This window comes from Silurus meridionalis, chromosome 9, assembly GCF_014805685.1.
Source record: "Silurus meridionalis isolate SWU-2019-XX chromosome 9, ASM1480568v1, whole genome shotgun sequence".
In the NCBI taxonomy this organism is placed as follows: Eukaryota; Metazoa; Chordata; class Actinopteri; order Siluriformes; family Siluridae; genus Silurus; species Silurus meridionalis.
The window spans coordinates 22,764,154-22,791,959 of record NC_060892.1 but is presented as its reverse complement, the minus strand read 5'-3'; the positions used below and the strand labels follow the sequence as shown (position 1 = coordinate 22,791,959).

General features: G+C 38.6%; 2 protein-coding genes across 2 annotated transcripts in view; both read right to left on the bottom strand.

The window, feature by feature from the left end:
* Positions 1-1,789: 1,789 nt before the first annotated feature.
* On the bottom strand, positions 1,790-4,177 carry org (oogenesis-related gene). The gene is given in 7 exon segments (XM_046856796.1): positions 1,790-2,041; positions 2,165-2,275; positions 3,043-3,095; positions 3,098-3,205; positions 3,350-3,578; positions 3,721-3,801; positions 4,027-4,177. Coding segments are annotated over 7 exon segments (660 nt in total). The 5' UTR covers positions 4,081-4,177; the 3' UTR covers positions 1,790-2,017.
* An 8,294-nt stretch (positions 4,178-12,471) lies between these two features.
* The window catches only part of ell (elongation factor RNA polymerase II), a 38,860-nt gene continuing 23,525 nt past the window's right edge, over positions 12,472-27,806 (bottom strand). The window contains 11 exon segments of the mRNA XM_046857890.1: positions 12,472-14,060; positions 15,058-15,102; positions 17,064-17,235; positions 17,394-17,460; positions 21,157-21,247; positions 21,249-21,713; positions 23,083-23,173; positions 23,987-24,111; positions 24,506-24,753; positions 25,826-25,989; positions 26,248-26,369. Coding sequence (XP_046713846.1) covers positions 13,944-14,060; positions 15,058-15,102; positions 17,064-17,235; positions 17,394-17,460; positions 21,157-21,247; positions 21,249-21,713; positions 23,083-23,173; positions 23,987-24,111; positions 24,506-24,753; positions 25,826-25,989; positions 26,248-26,369 — 1,707 coding nt within the window. The 3' untranslated portion in view covers positions 12,472-13,943.

Here is a 27,806-nt window from a genome sequence, read left to right as displayed (position 1 = left end):
ACTTGACGCATGTCATGATGCCTCGGTCACATGTCTTACCTCCATCTGCTACCTTCTTAAAGGGGCTCCGGCTGCTAACATAATACAGTACCGCTAAATTTAAACCCCCAGCCGAGCAAAATGAACAAACACTGCAGTGGATTTACTTTTATTATATTGAGAAAATACCAGTTTTTATGGCAGTCATATTTTATTTTGTTGTATTTATCCACAACACCTTAAAGGCCGGTCTGTGAAAATATTGTCCGACATTAATCGGCGCAAAAATGTTTGAGGACCGCTGCTGTAAAGTACATGTGACAAGTATAAAGCACCTTTTACTGTCAAGCTGATGTGTTAGAAGCAGGAAAAATGGACATAAAACAAGTCATGGGCATCCAAGAATTATTGAGGTATGGGATCAAAGGTTATCCCATTCCAAGAGCTGCTCAGAGTGCTCGTGCTGATCCTGGTACACCTGTGAAAGCACTTACAACGGGCACGAGACCATTAAGCAGTGAAAGAAGCTGGACTGGTTTGTATGTAGGCTGGGTGTGTAGTGCATGTGTGATCTGGCAGTGTGATGTTCTGGGCGTCTGTGGGTTGTGGCATTCGGGTGGATTTTACTGTGGCATTTTCCACCGACCGCAACATTTCCACAGACAAATGTTTCACCATTTTTTTATCTATTGTAATCCCTGAAGGCAGCAAAAAATATGGTTTAAGAATTTGTTAAACAGGACAGTGTTGATATCTAAATTCCTCAGGTCACAATCTGATCTATTGTCACCTCACTACAGAAGCTAAAAGAATCTGCTGCTACTGTCTTGGTTTTGGGACCCTCATCACACCTTTAGAGGATATGTGGAGTCCAGGTCAGAGCTTTTTTTTGGTGGCACGAAAGAAACTACACATATTTGGTGGTTTTAAATGTTATAAGCTGATCAGTCCTCACTTAATGATTTAGGAAAAACCTTTCAATGCCATTTTGTAATACAACTGGAGCAGGATTATCCCAGACCCCTTTTTACAACTCCGTAACTGTTAAAATGCACCTTGTGGTTTAAAAAAAAAAAAAAAAAAAAAACCAACAATTGTAGTTTACAGGTCAGTCTATTGAATGCAATTATCAGACATCACAATTGCATAGATTATTAGTCTTTATTTTAGAAATAAAGATTAAAAAAATTAACAGCATATTAAACCATGAAGGCACAAGATCAATCAAAAGGAATGCAAAAATAAAAATTGTAAATCGATGATATGAGCAGCCATCAAGGCAAATTCCATTCTAATGTACACAAACACGGTTGTTGACATGAACTAAACAGTACACCGTTTGAGTTACTGTGTTTTTTTTTTTTAGGAGGTTTAAATCCCACCACCACCAAGCTGCCACTTGAGTAAGGCCCCTCATTCTCAGGCCATAAATGTCAAACGTATTTGCGAGATTAACAGGTTGCATGTGTTTTGTTTAAGTCAAACGCATAACAAAGCAAGACTTCACAATGCACCAGTTTTTTTAGCGCAAAATCACATGGTATCTGAACAGGAAGTGGCAGTTACTCAATAGAGGGCATGCTGAAGGTTCAAATCTGGACACAGTTAGAGCCCACCAGTGTTAGACATTGTGTAACGTGTCCCTTCCTCTTTCATAGTATGAAATGCCTAGAGTTTATCTATAGAAAGATGTGTACACTGTAGAAGTCAAGCAAAAATAAAATTCTGAAAACCATCAAAAGAACATGTCAAAATGCTCTTGCAAGTGGAAGGATGATTAGTTTGTAAATGCATAAAATAAAGATTGAGCCAAAATTGATTAGTTTATTTCAGAAAATCAAATACAAGACACTGAAAACTCACATAGAAAAAAAAAAAAAAAAAAACGAACAAATCAAGCCAGGAAGCCTTCGACAAGACAACGACCAGAAAACCACCACATGGGCAATAACTAGCTACATACTTGGAAATGTATAGAATACAAATGAACATTACTTTTTTCTATAAATATATGCAACACATTCCATCCCCACTGCCATCACTTCTCCTCTGTTAGGGGCTCCTGAATGGGGGTTGGGAGAAAACAAAACTAATCAATTAAAATGGACAACTTAACATTAAAAATAAAATAAACATTTTTTCACAAAAAAAAAAAAAAAAGGGTCACATCTGACGCAGTGTTCACCTGGATGGTCTCCAAATCCTGGATCACCACGACACCCTTCTCCACTTCAATATCACTCTCGGTATCGTTGTGTGACCGGTATTCCTCGCTATCAGTCTCAACTGCACTTGGCTGCAGGGGGGAAAAAAAAAAAAAAACTGGCATTAATCATGACAGCATTTTATGGCACTTTAAATAAAATTTAAAAAAATTAAGATGAGAAAAAAGCCATCAATATGAGGTTAAATGGTAATATTGACAAAATGACAGAATTGCGACATGAAATGGATGTGGAGGATTTGGTTAAATCGCATTTTATTTTAGGATTTAGTAATCAGAAAAGAGTCTTGGCACATCAGCACGGTGCTAAAATTAGTAAACCGACACTGCAGCGATTCTGTTTGACACCATTTAAGGAAGAAAAAAAAAAAAATGAAATGGCAACCAGGGGCCGACTCGAAGGATATCGATGGTTACATCTGCATGCTGTTCTAAGAGAAGAGGTTTCTCAAGAGACCCTGAAGAAGTTGAGTCAAACATTGCCAGCATTTCAGCTGGTGTTCCAATGTGTTGTGGGAGGACTAGAGTTTGCTTCTGACCATCATTTCTGCACACCTCAACATCGTATATGCTATTAATGGACATTGTGTAACCCAGATGAGGATGGGTTTCCTCTTGAGTCTGGTTCCTCTCAAGGTTTCTTCCTTATGCCGTCTTAGAGAGTTAAATGCTACAATTTTCTCATATCTTGGATTTCGTCAAAACCATTTTACTTTACCCTGAACACTTGTACAGACTATGAAACAACTGTACATACTTTGAAAAACACAATAAAAGCCTGCTTTTCTACAGGTCAGGACACTTTCCCCAACTTCTTAGTAAGGTTAGTATTTCCATACTTCATAGTCAGGATCAGTCGGCTGGTCCTCATCAGTCAGTTCCTGATTGAGTGCTCCACCCATGACTGCTGCTCCAGCTCTGCTTCAGCATCGTCGTCATCCATATCGTCCTGCTTCCTTTTATTGCCTTTCCCACAGGGCTTAGTGGGAGAACAGCGCACCTCTAAAAAAAGGTAGCAAAAAAGAAAAACATAAGTAAAATTCATCACAGGAAGCCTACAACTTTTTGTAAAGTCTACTGGTTTATCTTAAAATGGCTGCATTGTCCAATTAAATGTAATCTCACATATTCAAGCACACATCAGACCTGGGGACACGGAGCAGCCAATGCTGGTGCACACCGGGAAGCTGAGAGCACTCTGGATCCTCCGGGGCAGGATGGAAAGCAGCAAACGTGTGGTTCTTCCCAGACGCTTCCGACCGGAGCGACACTGGCGTGCACTGGGGGAACTTTTGTCCTCATCGCATGGAGGTGAGGAAGCTTTTCCAGGGGAGGAGAAGCCAAGGAACCACCATAAGGACCGGAATCCGTGCACCTGAAAATGATTGGAAACAAAACACACCCCCATACACACTACCTCAGCTCAGGGGGCCATGGAAAATGAAAGAAATAAAAATCTAATAACCAAACAATCCTGTGCTCAACTGGTAACAAAAGCACACTTGGATGCAAGTTACCACAAAGCGGACTGGCCAAAACTGTGAAATTCGACAGAAGACTGATGCAATCACACCATCTCTTTTCACCACAGCTTTACTCTGCAAGGGGACAATCATCAAGACAAGAGTGAACACATGCACTGACTTCAGCATTCAAACCAAAGCTGGAACAATTTCTCTCAACAGAAATAATAAATTGCACACAAACATCAAGAAGCAGCTCACAAACTCTTTCAAAATTATGCAAGGAGCTTCAAAGACAATTACATGTCAATTTTGGGACAAATACTTCTGCAGCATACTACTGAAAACAAACACACTTGCCTTCTGGCCCTCACTGCTCCCAGGTTCAACGGTGTAGCTGCACTCAGAGCTCATAATGCTACACACACACTTTAGCTAGCTCCATGCAAAAACACACACCTTTAGTGCCTAACATGTAGTCTTGGGTTGCAAGTGTTTAGCCAATCACAATCAAGCAACACACTACACGGTGCTAATTAGTCATGTGACCAAGACCAATCAGACCACCCCACCCCTCCCCCCAAACACCAGTACAACGTGCAGCTTCATCAAATGGGGTTTTGCAAATTTGCTCAATTTTTTTTTTTGCAAATCAGAACACCAGAATAAAAATATTACATACAAACAATAAATAAATCATTGATTAAATAAAAATACATAAGCAGGATAATCATAATAATAATAATGATGTATGTATTGTATTTAAACAGCAGCTATGACATCATCAAGGGCCCTTGTTCCATGTGTTCCATGTACCTTCATGAAAAGCAATCAGTGCTCTGACCCAGTCAGCAAGAGGAGCCCTGACCAAGTGAGTTAAAAATATCACTTTCTTTAATAAAGAAGTGAATTAGACAGTGTTTTCATGTATCTGTTCTTTACTGATTTATTTCCATTTGGGGAAACTTTTACTTCAGTACATTTCAAAGTCAGATATTGTACTTTTAATCAACTACATTTTGAGAAATCAGTCATTCTTTTTATTTATGAGTGAAGGAAAACGTTTTAATTGCCGCTTGGCGTTTCTGCTTATCACCAACATAACATTCAAGAGCAAGCAGAACATTTTGAGAAGAATAAATGATAAAACAAACTCCTGATTCAAACTTGATAATAAACACAACAAACATGATAGAAACATTATAGCTATAATCAATTATAGTACTTTGGATACTTAAGTACATTTGAAGGCAACAACGTATGTACTTTTTCTCAAGTGAAAGGTTAAAGGGACACTTTTACTTTTACTGCAGTCATAATTTACAGAGTGAATCTCTACTTTAACTGATCAATCAATCAATCAATCAATCAAATTTTATTTATAGAGCGCCTTACAACAACCAAAAGGAGCTCAAGGCGCTTTCCAGTAAAAACAACAATAGACAATAAAATATAAGAACACAATGTACATAAAATAGCAGTTGAATCAGCTGGTTTGTCTTCTTTGTCCACCACTGCATTTGGAAAACATGGACATGGTGCTATAGATGAATTTTCATCATCTGAAAATTTCAGTTTAATCATTGGAGAAGAAGCAAAATGGTAAACTTGCAAAGAGCAAAGACGCATCTGTAATTGCAGCAGAAGAAAATGTTACAAAATATTGACCAGAGTGTAATTTTTTTTATCATTCTGAAAACCTCTAAATAATGTCCAGGAAAGCTTTTCAAAATAAAAAATTAAATCATACTTGCATATGTAAGAATTTCAAGAATTTGAAGCATTTCCTGAATCATCCTGAATATTTACAAACCATTAAACCATTTCTCAAAGCAATTTTACAAACAATGAATTTCATGCAAAAGCCTGTACGTTCTTCATCTGCCAAAAGTAAATATTTGTGATTCCATGTGATTCCCATCAGAATAACAAGTCCTTTTGTCATTGTCCACAAACAAGATCGTCAAAATGTGTGGTCATGTTGTCATTGTGACTGCGTACAGTTTCAGTGTTTCCTGATATAAACTACATTTTGGGTTACAATGAGTTGAAAATTCACAAGGTGGAATTTCTTCTGTTTGGCATCTATTTATATCAACAGCACAAACGTTCACGTTACTGTATGTGCAAGAGACCGACAGGATTCTGTACAGGTGTTTGTACGTTTTTTGGTTGTTAATCCATTTTCAGAAATTGTTATTCTGTGTTCTGTTCTTTTGATCTTGATGCCGTAACACTTCCCTTCATTAGTGACATTCAAGATTAACCTGCACAATTCATCAATTCAAGAAACATTTACAAAAAAAGTTGAATAGAAATTTAAACCTGACAGATTCTGACAACTGGTTTAACCATTTTGCATTCAATGGCTTGACTGATGCTGAGATGTTTTGGGGTTTAAGACTCTTCAGGTGACAACCAGTCTAATATAAGATTAAATGTATTGATGACAAACAATTAATAATGTAGGAAACAATTTTAAATGAAAGTACAAAAACATTCGCAATCCGTTCAAAGCAATAAGAAATTGCTTTAATAATGTGCACAAGTGACGGCATGATGTGGAGGCTGAACAATTTCATTTCTGATCTGAGAAACGCTTCAAAGCAACTGAGAAAAACTGTAAATCATCCTATGGTATAATATACATTATTTGATTGGCTGGAAGGTGTGACGTCCAACCATTTAACACACATGTAGTTTAATCATTTTAAATTTGAAATGATGGCAAGGATACTCTCACTACTCACTGGTACAGTGCCTGTACCAGTGAGTAGTGTTCCTGTCCTTTACTTTCACCTGATTCCTCTCAATGCCCTACACCTGGATGGAGTTCTCTTCAATTGGAGATCACTCTGTGCAGATGAGGATGGTTCCACATGAACGGCCTAAAGATCCATGAAGTTACCGAGCAACTCATTCAGACTGAAATTATAACAACAGTCTGCTACGATTGTTCAGGACGAGGGTTTGCATGAACAAGTTCTACATTTAAGTGCATTTAATCACTTAGCTGAACAGCTCAACAATGATAAAAATGTAATGTATAGATATTACTGGTTCCTCTCAAGGTTTCTTCCTCATACCATCTCACAGAGATTTTTCTCTGCCACAGTCAACACTGGTTCGCTCATTAGGGATGAACTTATAAAGAACAAACTAATAGGCACTATATTTTGCTATTCCAACTTCATAACCTCTGTTTCTGTAAATCTGCTTTAAGATATTGTCCAGTGTTAAAAGCACTATAAAAATTAATTAATGTAATGAAGTTGAATTGAATGATAAAATAATTCTAATTGAATAATGAATCAGTTCACTGTAAACATGTTTTATATTGTACTGAAGCACAGCAGAGACTGAAGGACTGCCCTGATTCCCATGAAAGCATTTTGTTTCAGTGTTGCTGAAATGTGTCAGAAAATGAAGTTCACATTATCAGCCTCTGTGGTTCAGTCGAGTCTAGCTGTATCGTAAATGCAAGCCAGTCTAACCAACTACTGCTCACACAGACAAAACCAAAAAGCGAAATAGTTCTATCCGTAAGAATTAGAACGTCAGCTTCAACTGTAGCTTTGAATCCAATCATAAACAAACACCTTCTGTGGTTTTCTCAGTTCTGTAAAACTGAGAAATTGTAGTAATGTAGTAGTTTTGTGTCATAGCATCCCTTTACCTTCTTTCGTTACAGTTTGTTGAGTCATTTCAGTATGTAGAGTGTTTACAGAGCCCTAAAAGTAGATTGATACAAAGGGGCCGGACCACCAAAGTCCATCCCACAAACCCGAAAACAAAATACACTGTCTGGACACAAGTTTGTGGAGCCCTGACCATAAGATTTGTTCAATTCAATACATTTTTATTTGTAGAGTGCTTTTAACAATGGACATTGTCTCAAAGCAGCGTTCCAGAGATGAAGCGGTTATAAAGTTGTTTAAAATAATTCATGTTTGTCTCTAATGAGTGAGCCAGTGGCGACTGCGGCAAGGAAAAACTCTCTAAGATGGCATGAAGAAGAAACCTTCACAAAAGGGAACCCATCTAGCTTCAAACAAAGGGGATAGTAGAAGGGGCGACCCCCAATAGTCAAAGATTCAGTGCTTCTATAGGAGGAGCCTGAATAGACTACCAATCTTACTCAAATCTTTGCAGAGGTGTTTTGAAACGAAGATTGGACCATTTCGGCGATATGGTGGTGCACAGTGTTTGATTTCACATAGAATTACCGGTTTTCTCCCATCAAGTTAATATACAGCCTATTATGATAAATACAAATGTGAAGAGAAATTAAGAAGTCATTTATTTGGGGGTTTTTCTTAGGTTTATTGATCCAAAATGTTTGAATACATTTTGTTCTATGAGTGATGTTCTGTATGTACATGAGAATGTACATGTGACATTAAACCAAGCTACCTAAATCCAGAGGGAGTGATTTTGAAGGGCATGTCCAGATGTTTAAGGTGCAAAACAGCTGTGTTAATAGGATTTGCTCTTCTAAAATTTGTAGATTATTTCCAGAGAAGGAGCTGATTGTAGCAAGAATGGACAAGATACAGAACCAGATACATACTATAGAGAAACCATTTCTAATGACACCCTTAAATAAAGCCGAGGATCTCAATGAAATAGCCAATGGCCAAAACATGGATGGAGATAATAGAGATGGCGATAATGGGCAACCTTGACGTGTCTCACGTTCCAGTGGAAAATAATCTGAACACAGATTGTTTGAATACTGGCTTGTGGTGATGTGTGTAAAGTAATTTGACCCAGCTATTACATTTATTACCAAAACCAAATTTTTTTAGGTATAACAAATACATACTCCCACTTTACCCTATCAAATGCTTTCTCCATTGAGATCACAATCACAGGTACCTTCTCGGAACGCGTCGAGTGACTAATATTTAAAAGAGTACGAGTATTACAAAATAACTGACGTCTTTGGATAAAACCGTTTTGTTCCTTTTTTTTCAAAACCGTTTTGAAATAATACTGGGCAACACCCTCTCCAAACACAAGGCTATAGTTTTTGCCAGAACTTTTACATTAGCATTTACCAAAGATAAGGGCCGATATAGGAACCACAAAAAGGTTGGATTTTTATCACTCTTCAAAATAAGAGCTATCAAAGCTTGAGTCAGGGTAGTTGGTCACAGCAAACCATTTTCCAAGGATTCATTAAACATCAACAGACATAAAGGTGCCAATTTATCAATACATTTATTGTAAAACTCTATAGGAAACCCATCAGGTCCCAGGGCTTTATTCATTTTGAGGAAACAAGGCTGGACAGAAACTGATGAGAAAATGATTTGGAAGCTTCCTGAATCTTAATTAATCTGACATGATGATTAATTTTAGAAATCAAACATGAGGCAGATTGATGTTTCAAATGGTGAGCCAACAGTCGATCGCTTTAACCCCATATTCATAGTAAGTACCACTAAAAATCAACAAATGAGAATTAAGATAAGGTATATTTCTATAAGTAATCTGTTTGAGAATTGAACATCATCAAAGTTAGGTGCATAGACGTTTTACCGAAAGCACCTTTGTTTGCGTTAACGTGCCTAAACCATAAGGAATCTGCCATTTTTACCACGATAGTTTATGAACAAATAAAGACTTCCAAAAGGCCAGGACCCCCCCTGAGCCCGGGCCACCTTGGCAGTATGGTCAGGGAAAACAGAGATCTTCATTTGTCCGACAACCACCTGTCGACTTTCTCTCACACAATCGCTATAATAATGAGACCTGGTAATAATGGTGCATACTCGCTCACCATGTTTCGGGTGGGAGGTTCTATGTACCTGGTCTAAGAGCAATAATCCGTCCAGTTTAAAAGCTTCCTTTTATCTGTAGTGTAACAGCTGTAGTGTTGGTGACAGTGTCCTCAGGAACCCCGACTATCCTAATGTTATTCCGTTGTGACCGAGATTCAAGGTCCTCACACTTGTTTTCCAATGAGACAAACTCAGCGGTTAAGTGTGCAAGCTCTAAGTGTGGACAAATCATCACCCAGTGCCACTCGGAGTTTGGTTTTAAAGATCTCCACAATGTCTTGTTTCAACGTGCTTAACAATTCCCGTTTCAGGGACCCCGCATCTTTCTCTTTTCCTCCTTCCTGGCAGCTCCATCCTCAGGATTCTCCTATCGATATACCCCATGTCTCTCCTCTGCACATGTCCAAACCATCTCAATCTCACCTCCCTTACCTTGTCTCCAAAATGTCCTACATGCACTGTCCCTCTAATAAACTCATTTCTAATCCTGTCCTTCGTCATCACTCCCAATGAAAACCTCAACATCTTCAGCTCTGCTACCTCCAGCTCCACCTTCTGTCTTTTACTCAATGCCACTGTCTCTAATCCATACATCTCAGGTCTCACCACAGTCCTATTAACATTCCCTTTCACTCTCACAGATACTCTTCTATCACAAATCACTCCTGCTATCACTCTTCTCCACCCAGCCTGCACTCTTTTCTTTACTTCTCTAACACACTCTCTATTACTTTGCTCTGTTGACCCCAGGTACCTGAACTCCTCCACCATCTCCCTGCAACCGTACCACTCCACTGCCCTCTCTCTCATTCACACACATACTCTGTCTTACTCCTATGGCTCATCTCAACCAGCTCCCTACTCTCACCACAAACATCATAGTCCACGGAGACTCCTGTCTGACCTCATCCTTCAACCTGTCCCTCATCACTGCAAACAGGAAAGGGCTCAGAGCTGACCCTTGATGCAATGCAACCGCCACCTTGAACCAGTCTGTCGTTCCTAATGCACATATCTCCACAAGTACACACCAAAATCTAGTGGAACATCATTCCAGAAGAGTGGATGTACAAAAAGCACATAGTAATCTTATATGAGCTGGCATTATAAAGTTTCGAGACTAGCTGTTTACAAGAAAGCATGTTATTAATCTACATGTACACACATTACCTTCAAAATAGTCCCCTTGAATGCAATACAGTGCTCCCAGCATTCCTGACACTTTTGGAATGTGTCCTGGAGGTATTCTTTTTAAAAACGCCGAGCTGGAGCTTTCTCTCTGGGAAGAGGGCGAGTAGAGCAAGTGAGATCAAGTTTCCCACAAGAAACTCGAATGTGAGGTAAGCTCGATGACTTGCTGTCCATGATGAATTCGATAGACGTGGTAACACACATGGTCGGAAAAGCACCAGTTGCACAGCTCCAGATGTGCACAATGATTTATGAAGGTGGGTGCTCTGTGACTGTGCATGCAGCCTTGTGCTGCCATCTGTTGGCGTGTTACAAAACTGCTCACAAACCTTTTTGGTACCACCTCGTAGTCAGGTGTCTCCAAACGTTTACCAGATAAGTGTACATAAATCACATTCTCCTTGTGAGTGTGGGCGAGTGTGTAATATTTCTGCATAAACCAAATGAGCCCCAAGAGGAGTGTTATTTCTTTCTACTTTATAAAAAGACCTCACATTTATTGGCAGTTTTTCAAACCTTTATTAGGTATCAAAAGAAAAACTTTATCCGGGTCTTCTAATTATACTGCAAGAACAAACTACAGTAGTTTCACAGCCTCTTCAACCTAGTGAATGAAAACATTTAAAATACAACAATCAATAGCCATGAGGTTTGTGCTAAAGCAGTGTTCGTCAGTTCTGGTCCTGAAGCACCACTGTCCTGCATCTTTTTGGTGTTTTTTCTTACTTCATTCTATACTGCAGTGTAGTTCAATTCATTTAACTTTTATCTGTAGGACGCTTTTAACAATGAAAATTGTTATAAAGCAGCTTTTCGGAAATAAAGCGATTATAAAGCCTTTAAGCTTTTTCCTTATAACTAAGTTTATTCCTAATGACTGAGCCAGTGGTGACCGTGGCAAGAAAAACCTCCCCAAAATGGTGCGAAAGGATCAGGAGGAGAAACATGGCTCTTAAACAACATTAAAACTACCACAAAATGTAAAAGGTTGGAGAATTTTATTGAAGTTCTAAGACAAATTTCAGTCCCAGTCCTGAACATTTATAAAAAAAAAAAAAAAAAAGAAAAAAAAAAAAAGAAAGCACGCTTTGGGTTTCAGCATTAACATTAAAACTTGTTTCCAAAAGCCTCCCCCGGTTTTCTTTTTGTTAAAACAGCAGCATGTTTCATCATCCACTACTCTTCCACTACATTTGGCATATTTGAAGCGAATCTCTTTGACAGCAGAATGAAAGCAAAAGTAAATAAATATTGAAACTAAGACCAATTGAAGATTGAGAGGAGTCCTCAATAAACGCAAGGGTGTAACAGTGTTCTCGTTCGCAGCTTGCACCAATTAGATTTAGCACCGATTAGAACTATGTCCAGGATGAACATAAAATCCTGGTGGTCTGTAGAGTCAAAGTTCTATTTAAGGCTATTGAAAATGGAGTTTCGTTTCAAATTGGGGCTCATAATTTCCAAAAGACCTACAAATATCTTGTCAACTAAACAGGAAGTCCCCTGGTAATCACAATGCACTGTCAAATCGAAATAAATGCCAAATTAATACTGTAATCATGATTAACTGAAGTTAATACAAGGTGAGAGGTTGCTCCTCACACTGAATGGGGGAGGGGGGGTGTTGTTCCGAAGTCGGAAACGTTGGCATCACTTCGGGTTTTATTAGAACTGGAATACCCTTCTACAGTCGTAATAAACCCATGGTACAAGTTCTGGTCTGTTTTTTTTTTTTCCTGAACACATTCACAAAAGCATGCACTAAGATGGACAAGACAAAAGTCTCCTTGCAGCAAAACCCAGGTAAGAGTAACAGCAAGAGGCTGTGCAAAGTGCAGAATTTTAATATTTAAACATAAAAAGCCCAAGATCAGAAATCGGACTGAACAGGGTAAGAGATTTCTAGACAGCTTTTAACTTGAAAATAATTCTTTAGACATCTTTACAGACAGATAGAAGTTCTGACTCGGTTCTCGGCATCGATGCAACCGAAAGGCGAATACTAAGGATGACGAATACTCAGACTGATCCGGCGGCGGCGAGTCATCTCGAAATGCTGGCGCTTAAAGGTCAGTTACAGAACTGCATGGTGTGTAGCATGGGGAGGGGGGATCTTTATAGACTGCATCTACAGATTTCTCCAAACAAAAGAGCTCTGCATTAGCAAAAAAAAAAAAAAAAAAGGGCTTGCAAATAAAAACACCGTCCAGCACATGTGCAGCTCAAACTTCGGCTTACTCTCTGGATCTCACCGTGTGTGTGCAATCTTGATACTTTAAAGGGATACAGCCATATTTGAGGAATCATATACAATTTACCTGATTAGCATGACTTGAAAACCAAGTCTGTCAAGGCTGGTGTAATGCTTTTGCACATTTTCAATAGTAACTTCCTAATAGATGGGCAGGAGTGAATCCAGACGGCTGACGTTCAGACACACACCCATCATCTTAATTCAGGATAATGGCCACCTTTGGCATAGCAGGTTTAACCAAGCCAGGAATTAAAGCAACAGCATACAGTCAAAGCCTTTACACGTAGACACCAATGTTCCACCTGGAGGCGTATCATTAACATCCATAGCATGGAAGAGACCGGTACAATATCACACACAGTGTAAAATAGGCTAAACTGGCTTGGCTTGAGATATTCATTAGAGTCCCTGCATAAGCCAGAGAATAAACTTAATGTAGTAATGAACTGCAAACTATGGACTACCTGGAAACAAAGGCAGCATTTGCATAAAATACTGAATTTTTTTTGTTTTTTCTTTTTTAGCTTTGAAAAGAAAAAAAAAAAAGTTGCGCTCATACTGAGGAGTGTACAACAAATCTGGTATAAACCCCCAGGAAGACGAAAGAATAAATAATATGAGTACCTTCCATTCAATATATAGGGAAACATGATTTTTCTCGTAATTTCTTTTAATAAACAAAGTAAGAAATGTTGAGAAATCAGTTTCAGTGTTGCCTGCCCAAGTTTATGAAGCAAAAGGGAGAAAAAAAAATGTCCAAGGTCTTCGGTTCTTCGCGAGACCTATGTGCTATAAAACACCACCCACCTCTCCCCCCGGGAAAATGGGGGGAAAAGGAAAAATGAAAACCGATAACTGCCTGTAGTGCCCTCGCTAGAGCTGTAGGCCCTCTGTAATGGGGGGCAGGAATGCGCTCTTCATGACATTTTTCCTCGGCGCAATTGCTGTTTATGAGCAAGCCAGAAAACTCCCCTGAATCCAGAGTCTCTCAGTGACTTGATTCCAGAAGGTAAAGGGGGAAGGAAAAAAAAAAAACACAACATGAGTTAGTGCCAATGTTGGAGTTGCTGCTGATCATATTCTGCTATAAGTTTCTTTATATGTGCCAGCTTGTTGTGGAGATATTCACAGCGGTTCCTCTCTTGGCTGTAGTTGGGATTAGTCTGTGAAGAAACAGAGGGAGACTGTGATAAGTTTTCTGGCCAAACAGCAGATCTACATACTTTGATTGATTGAGATCAAGATTGATCTCTCAGACATACATCAATAAATCAATCAATGAATCAATCTGTCTGACCGTCTTTTAAACGTTTACATATTAAATTACAAATGTAAATGTACTACTCAGAGCTGTGATTCAGCTATTAATCCATTGTTCCTATTATATCTGGTAGAAGTTTCCTCGGTTCTATTCTCAAATCTGACTGGTCAGAATGTATTAGTTTTTTTTGACAAACAAATCAAATCAGCATAATAAAAGCCTGCACTCGCGTCTCCATCCAAGTCTTTCTCCTGAATCAGATTACAGTGGCAATAAAAGTCTACTGTTTTACACAAGCCAGCTTAGGTTCTAATACGAGCCATGCATTCGGGCACATATTCAAACACACAGCTGCTTCAGGCACACCCTCGAGGGTGACATCAGCAGGGTTGCCAGGTTTGCTGTTTATAGGCTGAATTGGGACCGGTTTAAAACCTCAAATTCGAAATATATGTGCAACACAGACAATGTGATTACAATGCAAATTTCATACAGAAAAGGAGGGAAATTATACAAACTACTTGTTCTAGTTATTTTAAGAAGTTTGTGAAATGTACTTGAAATGAATAGTGTATCGAGAACTGGCAACCCCAGTCATGTTTTGGTTCTGCTTGAAGAAAGTGTGTGGACAGAACACAATCAGCGAAGGTTGACCGGTGAGGTCTTTCCATACGCTTTCACTACTCTTCCTTGAAACCTAAAATCTACGCTCACGTGGGTACAAAAATGTTAAGATCCCTCGTGAGTTACTGATGAATAATTTATGCACTGAATGCACTCCAATACCTGCCTTTTGTCAAAATTATTTACCAGCAACTGAACTAAAAAACGCTACAAGAGCGCTCCTGAACAGGATTCTCCAAGTGCTCACTATTCCTATGGTATAAAAAAAACCTTACCTTTTTTATTTTGCGATACTCTTGAAGTATTTGATTGTGGATTGTCTGCAAAAATATAAAATGTTTACAGGAGGTGAACATTTATGCATTTTGTAGCAGAAAAACCTAGAACTGAAATGCACTGAATCCACACAAAACATCCCTTAATAATAGTGTGCATTTGTGTGTGTGTGTGTGTGTGTGTGTGTGTGTGTGTGTGTGTGTGTGAGAGAAAGAGGGCGTCCATTTGCTAAATTAGGTATTGGGGTTGGGGGGAAAGTAGCACTAGTGAGAAAGGTGGAGTGTTTCAGAATAAGTGGTTGAATCATTCTCATGAATCATTCTGATGAATGCATGCACACCTGTGTGTGAGAAAGCATACTCTTTTTACATGCCGTGGCTTGCAGCAAACTGACAAAGCAGAAATTGCGACTTCCTGCTGTGATTGTGTATAATACATTTGGGAAGTTTTTCTACCTTAGTTTTTTACACATCAGGTATTACTACACATTACAGTATTAAGTAATCAACATTTCCCCACACACACAGTGTCTATGTGAAAAGTGATAAAAGCCCTAAACTTGACCTTGCTTGTTTGTCAGATTTTATCAGGACTAATATTTAATATAATTATTATTAAACTTGAAAACATACACAACAGTGGCGGAGAGAAACTAGAGTAAGTGCAGTGTCACCGTGGCGACTCACTCCGTACTGGAAATACGATTTGTAGTGCGTCGTAACACTGCCACTTCCTGGTCATAGTCATAGCTAGCGATATTTGGATTCTTTTGCGTTTTATGTTCAGCTTCAAGATTTCGCTTGAAAGGAGAAAGCCCTGACAATTCCGCATATCTAGGAAGTGAAGGAATGAAGGATGGAAAGAATAAAGAGTAGTAGATATCTTAAATAGATCATATTTTCTGAAAGTTTTATATTAAATGTAAAACACAAACACACACTTACATATGCATTACCCAAATGGGGTCTAACAACTGTAATCAATTTAATTTTTCCATTTGTTTAATTTTATTTAATCAATTAAATTTGTGCTAATTTAATCCATTGCTCAATTTAATCAATAAAATACAAAAAGTGTATTGTATTAATTTGATTTATTAAGTTTTTATATAATTTCTTTTAATTAAATATTCTATAATATTTTATATAATATTATTTAACCAAGCAGGACCTTTATTTAAAATTGTTTTCAAAATTTTTAAACATTGACACCCACTAATGTTAATAATAATAATAAACTGTGTTAATAAAAAAAAGGTCTTCCCCCTAATCGAACCAAAATTGAACCAAACCACAACTTAAAAACCGAAATACGTACCACGCCGTGAATTCTGTGTACCGTTACACACCTACAACGATGTCAATTTCAAATGAACTGTTGAACTTTGTGTAGTGAATAGTGGAAAAAATATGCGAGACATCAGTGTGTTCTCGGTGGTTAGAGATAATTATAAATATTGACCTTCATCAGGTGAAACCAGTCAAGAGTTGTGCCTAAGTGTGTTTTTTTTGTCTTTGCAACACAACTGCTCTCTACAGATTTCTGTTCTTTATATGGCTCAGCCAAATAATTAAATTACAGTTTATTTCTATAACACGTTTTTAACAATGGACATTGTCTCACATTCTGTAAAGCTGCTTTGAGAATTATAGAAGAAAAGTTTTCATATTTAATTGTGTGTGTATTTATCCCTGATGTGCAGCCTGGGGCAACTGTGGCAAGGAAAAATGCCTTTAGATGGTATGAGGGAGAAACCTTGAGATGGACCAGACTCAAAAGGGGAAGTCGTCCTCATTTGGCTGATATTAAGAGTGTGATTATAAATTATTAAAAACATTACAAACAGTGAGAATGAGAAATACCATGAGCCTAAGAGTGTGATTGTGGGTGATGTCTTTACACTCATATAGTCAGTTGACTGTGTTCAAAATGTGCAACTTAGAGCTATTACCTATTCAGACTGAATCAGTGTGTATTGGTACATTTTATTATTTTTCTTTTTTACCTTATACTGATCTGTGCCTTGTTGGAGCTGTTTAAGCTCAGCATCCAGCACAGTGAACTGCCTGGTGATCCCCTCTATTCGTGCGTGGAGTCCCCGGTACTCACTATACTCAGCATTAAAGTCATTTTTATAGGTCTGACGCTGCTCCGGCGAGCCGATCTCAGTGTATTTTCTGCTCAAACACGCACACAAAAATGTTATTGTCTCAATAACCATACATTTAACATTAGCAAAGAAATCAAAACCAGACATAATTCGCATTGAATTACGTGAAAGCCCGTGTCATATTAAGCCTGGTATTTCAGAAATGCGGAGATGAAGAGAGCTTACTGTAAATAGTCTGCCAGTACTGATGAGGAAGCAGGAATACTGGAGCTGTTGTACATTCCATTCAGATCTAAAAGGAAACAAATATGAGATGTCAAAATGCCAAGGCAAACAGAAGTAAAGACAAGATGTGCATTATGATTCAAAACCTTGCAGTTAGAGGTGTTAAAAAATGGTTCTTACTAGTCAAAAATCTAATCGTAATCGTTTGTGTAAAGCCATGCATATGTAACAGCCAAAAATATCTAAACAAAAAAATAAAAGGAATTCAAAGGAAGTATAATACATAGAACTAATAATACCAAATAATTTTCACCACATTTACAAATCATTTAATGTAATTATGCCTATAAGATTAAAATATATGGAACAATGTGAAAGCTTGTGTTTACTTATTTATATTTATAAATAAGTCACCAATTGTACACCTGTCCACAACCTCAAACAGTCAGACTCCAAACTCCACTATGGCCAAGACCTGTCAAAGAACACCAGAAACAAAATTGTAGCCCTGCACCAGGCTACAATTTTGAAGACTAAATCTGCAATAGGTAGGCAGCTTGGTGTGAAGAAATCAACTGTGGAAATGGAAGACATACAAGACCACTGATAATCTCCTTCGATCTGGGGCTCCACGCAAGATCTCACCCCAGAACCACACAGGGGGACCTAGTGAATGACCTGCAGAAAGCTGGGACCAAAGTAACAAAGGCTACCATCAGTAACACACTACGCCGCCTGGGACTCAAATCCTGCAGTGCCAGACGTGTCCCCCTGCTTAAGACAGTACATGTCCAGGCCCGTCTGAAGTTTGCTAGAGAGCATTTGGATGACCCAGAAGAGGATTGGGAGAATGTCATGGACAGATGAAACCAAAATAGAACTAAAACTAAAAAAAAAAAATAGAATAAAAAACTCAACTTGTCGTGTTTGAAGGCGAAAAAAATGCTGAGTTGCATTCAGAGAACACCATACCTACTGTGAAGCATGATGGGGGTGGAAACATCATGCTTTGGGGCTGTTTTTCTGCAAAGGGACCAGGACGACTGATAAATGGGGCCATGTATCATGAGATTTTGTGTGAAAACCTCCTTCCATCAGCAAGGACATTGAAGATGAAAAAGTGGCTGGATCTTTCAGCATGACAACGATGCAAAACACACCGCCCAGGCAACGAAGGAGTGGCTTCATAAGAAGCATTTCAAGGTCCTGGAGTGGCCTAGCCAGTCTTCAGATCTCAACCCCATAGAAAATCTTTGGAGGGCGTTGAAAATCCGTGTTGCCCAGCGACAGCCCCAAAACATCACTGCTCTAGAGGAGATCTGCATGGAGGAATGGGCCAAACTACCAGCAACAGTGTGTAAAAACCTAGTGGAGACTTACAGAAAACGTTTGATCTCTGTCATTACCATGATGAAAATTACAGACCTCTCTCATCTTTTTAAATGGGAGAACTTGCACAATTGGTGGCTGACAATTTTTTTTGTCCCACTGTGTGTGTGTGTGTGTGTGTGTGTGTGCATATATATATATATATATATATATATATATATATATATATATATATATATATATATATATATATATATATATATATATGAATTGGTGCGATGCAGCCAGTCTACCCACAAAACGTACTGTAATATGAAAGTTATGGACGCTTTCTGAACAATCAGAATAGAGCATTTAACAGTACTGTAAGAAAGTGGTCCCTCGAAATTCGCGGGGGTTATGTTCTAAAAAAAAAAAAAACACACATTACAATGCAGTGTGATTCAAGTTCAATTGAAAAACCATGATAGTACAGTGGAACCCGGTTATGTCGATGTCCTAGGGGGTCGGCAAAAAGCATTGAGGTAACCGATGATCGAGATAAACGAAAACAAAATGGCGGCAGTATATTAACGTGCTTAAAATTCCTTTTTGTACATGATGTGCGTTAATAAATGAGAATGTGCATGCACGTGTTTTTGGAGGGTTTTTTACACAACAGCGTTGCTGCGATTTGTTTGATGAAGGCATGCTATAAAAATGTACATACGTTTGTTAACAACAAAAGGCATAAGTGCACCTACTAACAGCAGAGATTTACCAGTATACAATACAAACCACCGTCCATTCTCCATACAAACCTTTATTATATTCTTCAACATTATAAACACACAGATCGCGCAAAAAAAAAAAAAAAAACAGCGGCTGCACAGTGCCGTCTCACATTTAGTCCACATTTGGGGAAAAAAGAAAAATAAACAGTAAGTTTCTGAAAACTTATGACCATCAGGCTGAAGTAATCCGCACAAACACACAAAGCAAAGTGTCCGAAAAAACTTACGTCCGCGATGCCGAGGGGGAGATTTACCCAAAAACGAGGGACAGAAAAGTTTTAAACGTGAACGGCCGAAGGGGGCATGGCAGGTGTTTTTTCGGGCGCTTTCTCTGAAGCTCCCGGCTTCTGAAGCTGCCGTGCTCCTTACCGAGAGAGCCGTGCTCCTTACCGAGAGAGCCGTGCTCCTTACCGAGAGAGCCGTGCTCCTTACCGAGAGAGCCGTGCTCCTTACCGAGAGCCGTGCTCCTTACCGAGAGCCGTGCTCCTTACCGAGAGCCGTGCTCCTTACCGAGAGCCGTGCTCCTTACCGAGAGCCGTGCTCCTTACCCTGCTCCGCTCAGCTCCCGTTCATCGCATAACATTTAACAAAAAAAAAAATGCATATGTGCACTTACTAACAGCAGAGATTCACCAGTATACAATACAAACACCTGTGGTATCTGTAAAGGTTTGATTTTTCCACCACTTTCGCGAGTTCTTCTGCGGCTGCACAGTGCTGATCGACATAACTGACGTTAAAATTTCTAATTTTTCCCCCACTTGTGCTCGAGATATTAGGGTTCGGCGACATAAAAAAAGTCGACATAACCGATAAAAAAAATGCGTAGAAAAAGAGAATTTGGCGGTTCCACTTCAAAAACGTCGACTTAATAGGGTTGTCGAGTTAACCGAGGGCGAGATAACCGGGTTCCTCTGTAGTTCCCTTTTATTTCTTTGGTTCAGACGACAGCAAATCATAAATTTACTTGTGACCTCTGACTAATGCACGAGACCTTTCACAAACAGGCCATTGTAGTGGCAAAAAAAAGAAAAAAAAGAAATAAAGAACCAGACATCTTTTTCTATTCAGTCTCCAGGAAGATGCAGCTCTACCTCTGCCATGTTAATCTATATTCTATGTGGTGCTGAGAGAAAACGCTTGAGAAACAGTTTAGCAAGCAGAAATCAATCTACATATAAAATATTGGTCACAAATTATTGGTCTTTTTTTAAATAATAAAAGTATAGCGCATCTACTGATAATTTCATATCAATAAATAATTATTTTATCGATGCAAACAGGTTAAAAACAATGCATTTTGATAAAATGCCAACTTGTGATGCATCGATAAAAAAAAAAAAAAAAATATGAATTTGAATTGAATACATCATTTAACTTTTATGCCAATGCACCAATGCAAATACACATATATAGTACGTACACACACACACACACACACACACACACACACACACACACACACACACACACACACACACACACAGGTGCATCTCAATAAATTTAAATATCATTAAAAGGTTGATTTATTTTAGTTATTCAATATAAAAATTTAAACTCGTATATTATATAGATTCATCACACACACACACACACACACACACACACACACACACACACACACACACACACACAGAATAAATACAATGTAGACACTGTACCTGTGCTTTTATGTGGAATACTTGTCATGTTCAGGTCTGGACTCGTAGTAACCTGGCACAATTTCTTCAGCTGCGAACCGTCCCTGTCCACCACTCCTTTCCTCTCTCTTCTCCTTCTCCGGATCTCTCTTTCTGGACTTGTCTTTGTCTTTACGTTTTTTGGACTTCTTCGGCTTGCCATGCAATGTGGTCGAGCTGCTGCGCTCCTTTGATCCTTCTCTGATGCAAGGTGCCAAAGGTGTGGAGCCTAAGCCTGACTCAGTCTGCAGAGAGCTCCCTGTTAAGGCTGTTGTTTGGCTAAGCCTCTCAGCCACTGCCGCATCCTGGCCTTCACAGTCCCGGCCGTTGTGGCTCGAGTCGTTGCTGACGTCCGACAGAGGCTCAAGATGTTGCGACAGATCCAGTAGCGGAAGCGGGGCACTGGATAAGCCGCTCGAGTCCTTCCCGTTCGAAGTGTTTAACTTTCCGTTGACGGGTGCAGATCCCTTGTTGATCAGGTGTGATATCCTGGGCTTCTTGTTTGCCAACGGGTCGATAAAATCTTCAGTAGTTCTTTTCTGTAGAACACAAACTTGGGACTCTTAGAAGAGGTGCCAACAATACAAAATAATAGCAAAGAAAGCCTACAGCAATACTCCAAATGGCCCCAAATATCTCTATTCGCTAAAGATACACTCAGAGTATGCTCAGCGCATTCAGTGTATGTGCCAGGAAGCTTTAGATGCACTGAAAGCAGAAATGAAATTCACAAACGTTAAGCTGCACAGAAGTCATTTTGTTTCTGTGCATGTCTTTTAGCATGTCCTTTAACACAAGCGAGTCTGCTCATCTCATCAATATGATGGCCCTGAACAAAAATATTATTTTAAATGCCATATTCCTGAAAAAATAGAAGCCACTGTTTGTAATTTAGCCTTGGTTTGAATTACATTTCAATGTATTTAATAGAGAGTAGAAACAGTACGAATTAATCAACATGTATGGTTGCGCTTTGTTTCACCGCAGTGAAGGCAACTTTGTATGTGGAACGTGCCCGGGTGTACGAGTTCAAAATCCAGTTACGAGCTGCACAGCTGTGACTGATTAGCAAATAGAGAAAGACCCATCAGAAAAATATTATTCCCTCCACTGGACAGTATAAGCAAAGCAGTTAATTGAAACTGCAGTAAGTTTATTATAAAATAATGCCATGACAACACACTGGATATTATATATATATATATATATATATATATATATATATATATATATATATATATATACACACATACATACACACACACACATACATACACACACACACACATATATATATATATACATATATATATATATATGTATATATATATATACATATATGTGTGTGTGTTTGTATGTATATATATATATATATATATATATATATATATATATATATATATATACATACATATATATATATATACACACATATATACATATATATATATATATATACACATATATATATATATATATATATATATATATATATATATACATATATATATATATATATATATATATATATATATATATATATATATATATATATATATATATATATATATATATATATATATATAAATATATAATAAAACACAGTATATAGTCTGGGGTTGAAATGTGTACCCCAGACAGCCATTAGAGGGCCTCGGAGACAGCGCAGCAACCCAAACAAATAGTGTAGAGTTAATATGACAATCGGTTTTCAATGAATAACATTGAGGTTTTTATGTTCAGAAATAGGGATTTAGGCCATTAAGTTACATGAACATGAAGAAAACCTATTGCATTAGCTATCTTGTACTTTTTTCTGTTTCTGACTTCAAAATGCAAGTGAAATCCAATTGTGAAGAGAAATGAAATAAAATTTTTGATCTATTAGAATACAGAGAGTGGGCTAACCTGAGACGGAGAGCTACTGGCCTGTTCTTTATGCGGGCTGACGGGATTCTCCCCAAGCACAGGACCACTGCTCTGAGCCTTGCACAGTTTCCTGTGAAGAAATAACACACAAAAGAGAATCACACAGATGCAGCAAATGTATATTAAAAAATTCAATAATAATTACTAAACAGGGGGGAGGGAATCTGATTTTGAGAATCACACGTAACAGGAAAAGATTTGGTTCACTAGAGTCTTGCCGGTCATTTTTTTATATTCCAGTAAAACATGCAGTTGGCATTACAATTCCCAGACCAAACCAAAATAGACAATGTGATTAGGGTCCATGAGCAGGGGGCATTGGGCCACAGGTACCTCTGGTTAAAAAGATGTGGATTTAAAAAGGATGAATTAAAAAAAATATTGAAAAAACACAAAAAGAAACAGAGGCTGGATCTTTGCCAGACACCAGACACACTCAGTGTTCACATCACATCCACTTATAAGACCTTTGCACTGTTTGTCTGCATGACTCTTGCACAACCTTCACTAATTTGGAACTAAAGTCCGACTGACTCTCAGCAGCTCTGATTGCTAATGTTTGGGCAGATTTTTCTGCCACTGATCGTCCTCTTGCAGGACAATAATAATAATAATAATAATAAATACATTCCTAGCGAGACTCATGATTTAACATACAGTGAGACACTGCAGGTACCAAGAATATTCATATTTATTTCCCAAGAAGTAAAAAAATATATAATAAAAATTCAAACAATTCAATGAGGATACAGTCACAGAAACAGGTCTTTCAAGGATTAATTGAATGTAATGTCAGAAAAATTCTTCTGATAATTTCGAAGCATTGAATCCATAAGGAAAATAAAATGTGTAAATTCAGACCTGGGTTCTACACTCAGCTTACCGCACAAGGATCCTCTTTAGAATTTGCTGGTCTACCTCAGTGTAGCCAGGCCAATTCTTCTGAACCTCCTTAAACAAACAGTCCTTCAATGTGAAGGTGTTGTCCTTGCTATTCAGATTAGCCACCTAGAACAAAATTAAATCAATAGATGAGGAAAACACATCTATACAGAAGTGCAACAATAATATGCAAAAAGAAAGAATTCCAAATATTCTATAAGCATAGTATAAAAAACCTTTTCCAGCACACACATGCTACAGTAGGCAATTCAGGACATGGGAATTTGGTTGAAATGCATAGCAGCTTAGCAACTTGGTAAGAGCAGTTACCAGCATCTACATTTCCTACATTAGAGATTCCTGCATGAACTCATAACCTACACACACACACACACACACACACACACACACACACACACACACACACACACACACACACACACACACCATCTGTTCTTATAACACAATGTTTTTTTTTCCCCCTCTGTGAAATTAATTGTGTTTGCAGAGTGACAGGAACCTGTTGCAGGAGGCTGTCCAAAGTGTCCTTGTCCTGGGGTGAGAGGCCGTCCTTTGTGAGACGAACCAGCAGCTCAGGCTTCCGGTAGGGTTTGAGGGCGAGTAAGTGGACCAGGCGCTCCCTGAGTGGCCGTGGCGGCGCCGTGCTCTTCTTCATGCTGCTAGAGATGAGTACAGGACGGGGGGCGCGCCGCAGAGGGGCGACATCCGAAAGGGCCATGGCCGGTTTCCGGATCTGGACCCGTTTACCTGCAACAAGGAATATACAAGACCACCATACAAAAGTCAGGTTCGCATGTGTGTATATATTCAGACTTCGTTGGTACCCTTTCTGAAATAACTTGAAACTGACAATTGATCAGGAGCTTTGCTTTTGGGATTTCTGATTCAACAGAATATTTAAAATAGTAATAAATCATAATAAAAGTGGTGTAGACAAAAATGATGGCATCCTTAACCTCATATTTTGTTGCAAAACCTTTGTAGAAGAGACGCCCAAACTAGGGCTTTCATATATAATTAGAGAAAAATAAAATAGTGTGTGTGTGTTGGGGAAGCCGTACTAAATTGTACACTAAATTCGATTGTTTCTTATTGTACTATAAGTTCCAGTGAGTGAGAAATGTACAAAACAAACATTTACTAATTTCATTTTGAATATTATGAAACTGTAAATAAAAGGAAGGGCATCTATTTGAATATAATCTTTGGTACAGGGTGGTGCAGGGAAATTTTCAGAACTAAGTGTCGGGAACACTGGGAGGTCGGTAACTGTTTGGAACCGGTGCGAGCTCGTTTAGAACCCCGTGGCATTGGTTATAACAAAGCAATGGAGTTGTGCTCAACAAGCGTTTGCTGCAAAAGTGTTTTATTTTATTTATTTAATTTTCTATAGAAAAGGCTGCTTGTGAACACCAGCTTGGTTTGGGCTGTAAAAGTGATTTGTAGTAATAATATATAAAAAAAAAAAAAATTTAAAAAAAAAATTTAAAAAAAGTTAACAGAAGTTAACAGATTTATTGTGAATAATTTCCTCCCAGTCTACATTAATATACAATCGGAAAGCAATCTCATTTCCTGTTGTAGCTTTTCTCATTAATGTTGTTGACTGGTTTATATATGGAGAATCAGGTGTGTAAATGGAACTGCTTTTAAAGATGAATTTTAGTTTTTCCACTACAATTTATACACAATCTAGTTTACTTATAAAAAAAAAATAAAAAAAATTGTCATTTTCAGAATGATCTATATGAGAAAATAGGTTTTCTCACAAAACTACAAAAATCATCAATCATCGCATTGATTTTTTTTCCGGTCTTACCCACGTATCTCCCGCCAGGCTTGATAACGATGGCACCTCGGCTGCGTGTCTCCTCCTCGGCCTGAGCCATGCTCTGCCTGGCCTTCTGGTACGAGTCGTCTGTGGCACACACCGTAATCTTATCCTGGATCCCTCCCAGGCAGTCGAGCTGTATGCTCCCTTCACTGAGAAAACCAGAGGGGGAAATCATCAACAATCTGAATTTACCATCACCTGGAACTAACCTGCTGTATAGAAATGACGTTATGCTGCAGCTGTACTCCAAAAGTACAACACGATTAAGTGACAAACTTCTACACAAAATCTGTACCGCTTGATTACGATTGTGCAAATAGAGACTAGAAATAAAATGCCCCACAATAAATGGGTGATATTTCTCTAATTGTAGCTCCTCATGTTAGTAGATGGATGGGGGGGCCTACCTTGTAATGTACTGCTGGATGCAGTCGAAGCTGCCCTGGGGGTTATCCCTCCCCACATTGGAGAGATAGAAGGTAAACGTTCTGAGATTATTTGGACTCGTCGACTGGGGTATTGAGATTTTCTGTTGGTAGAGAAATCATCACAAACAAAACATTACTCAGAAATACATCCAATGGATAAGCTGTGGGTTTATACCCCTATCAGGCATAGCATTACAGCTTTAGGAGCAGTGAAGTGAATAACATTGATTATCTCTTCATCATGGCACCTGTTAGTTGGTGGGAAATATTAGGTAGCAAGTGAACATTTTGTCCTCAATGTTAATGGAAAAACGTGCAAGCGCAAGGATTTGAGCGAGTTTGACACGCGCTAAATTGTGACGGCAAGACGACTGGGTCTGAGCGTCTCCAAAAAATCTATCAAAAGTGGTCCAAGAAAGGAACAGTGGTGAACCGGCGACATGGTCAAGGGCGGCCGAGGCTCACTGATGCTCGTGGGGACGAGACGGGCTTCTGTAGCTCAAATTGCTAAAGAACTTAAAGCTGTAATGCTCGACAGGTCAGGACTGTTTTGGCAGCAAAAGAGGGGCCGAGACAATATTAGGCAGGTGGTCATAATGTTATGCCTGTTCGGAGTATATAGAATGTAATAATCGAGTTGAACAAATTACACTGACTTGGTTTCTACACACTGAAATGCACGCACTTCACATCTCATACATGCAAGTCGTAGCAGCCTCATTGTAACCTGTGCTACTTCTCGGTACCGTGGCGTCTCTGATGGCTGACCAATAATCCACATTTTCACAGATGTGAATGACGTAATCCTAAGCCTGCACTATTCAAGCTCTGTTTGCACTACTCATTCCTCTCGTGCTCGACCTGTGCGCCAGCTTTTCTTCCACTCGTGTGAAATCTCGACGCACGTTGCTCTCTCGGTTCGCTCATGTTTACGTGCTTTATTTACACTCTGGCACAAGAATTCCACTGCCCCTTGAATACTCCGTTTATTGTAAAAATTTTGGACAATAAAACAAAAGCTTCTAGATGTGCACCTTAAGCACTTCTTCAGAAGTAGTTCGTCACCCTACACTACACGTGTTTGAAATGCCCATGTTGGTGAAAACTGAATATAAACGTGCCTCTAGAAAACATTTGAAAAGGAATTCAGTGGCCCTACATTCTACAGAAGCGTGTCACTATGCAGCACTTTCACAGATCAATATGAATGAATACAATCAGAGGATCTGATGTTTTATTTAAATAAAATAATGTGTATCTTCATCTTCAGGGGTCCACAAACCTTCTCTGAGGGTCACAACTTTTTTTTAACAGAAAACGGCATCGGCGAAATGACCAGTATTATTGTGGAAATTTTATTATGCTTTTAAATGTACTTATTTATTATGCCTCCTAACGCTAGATTAGTTAATTTTGTTCTGCACTGCACCATGGAAACTTCATCTGGAGAATATTGGAAATATACTAAGTTGGAAACTTACAAAGAATTTATGGGATTTTATGGAAATTAATTCGGAATTTGGGGAAATTTACTGCAT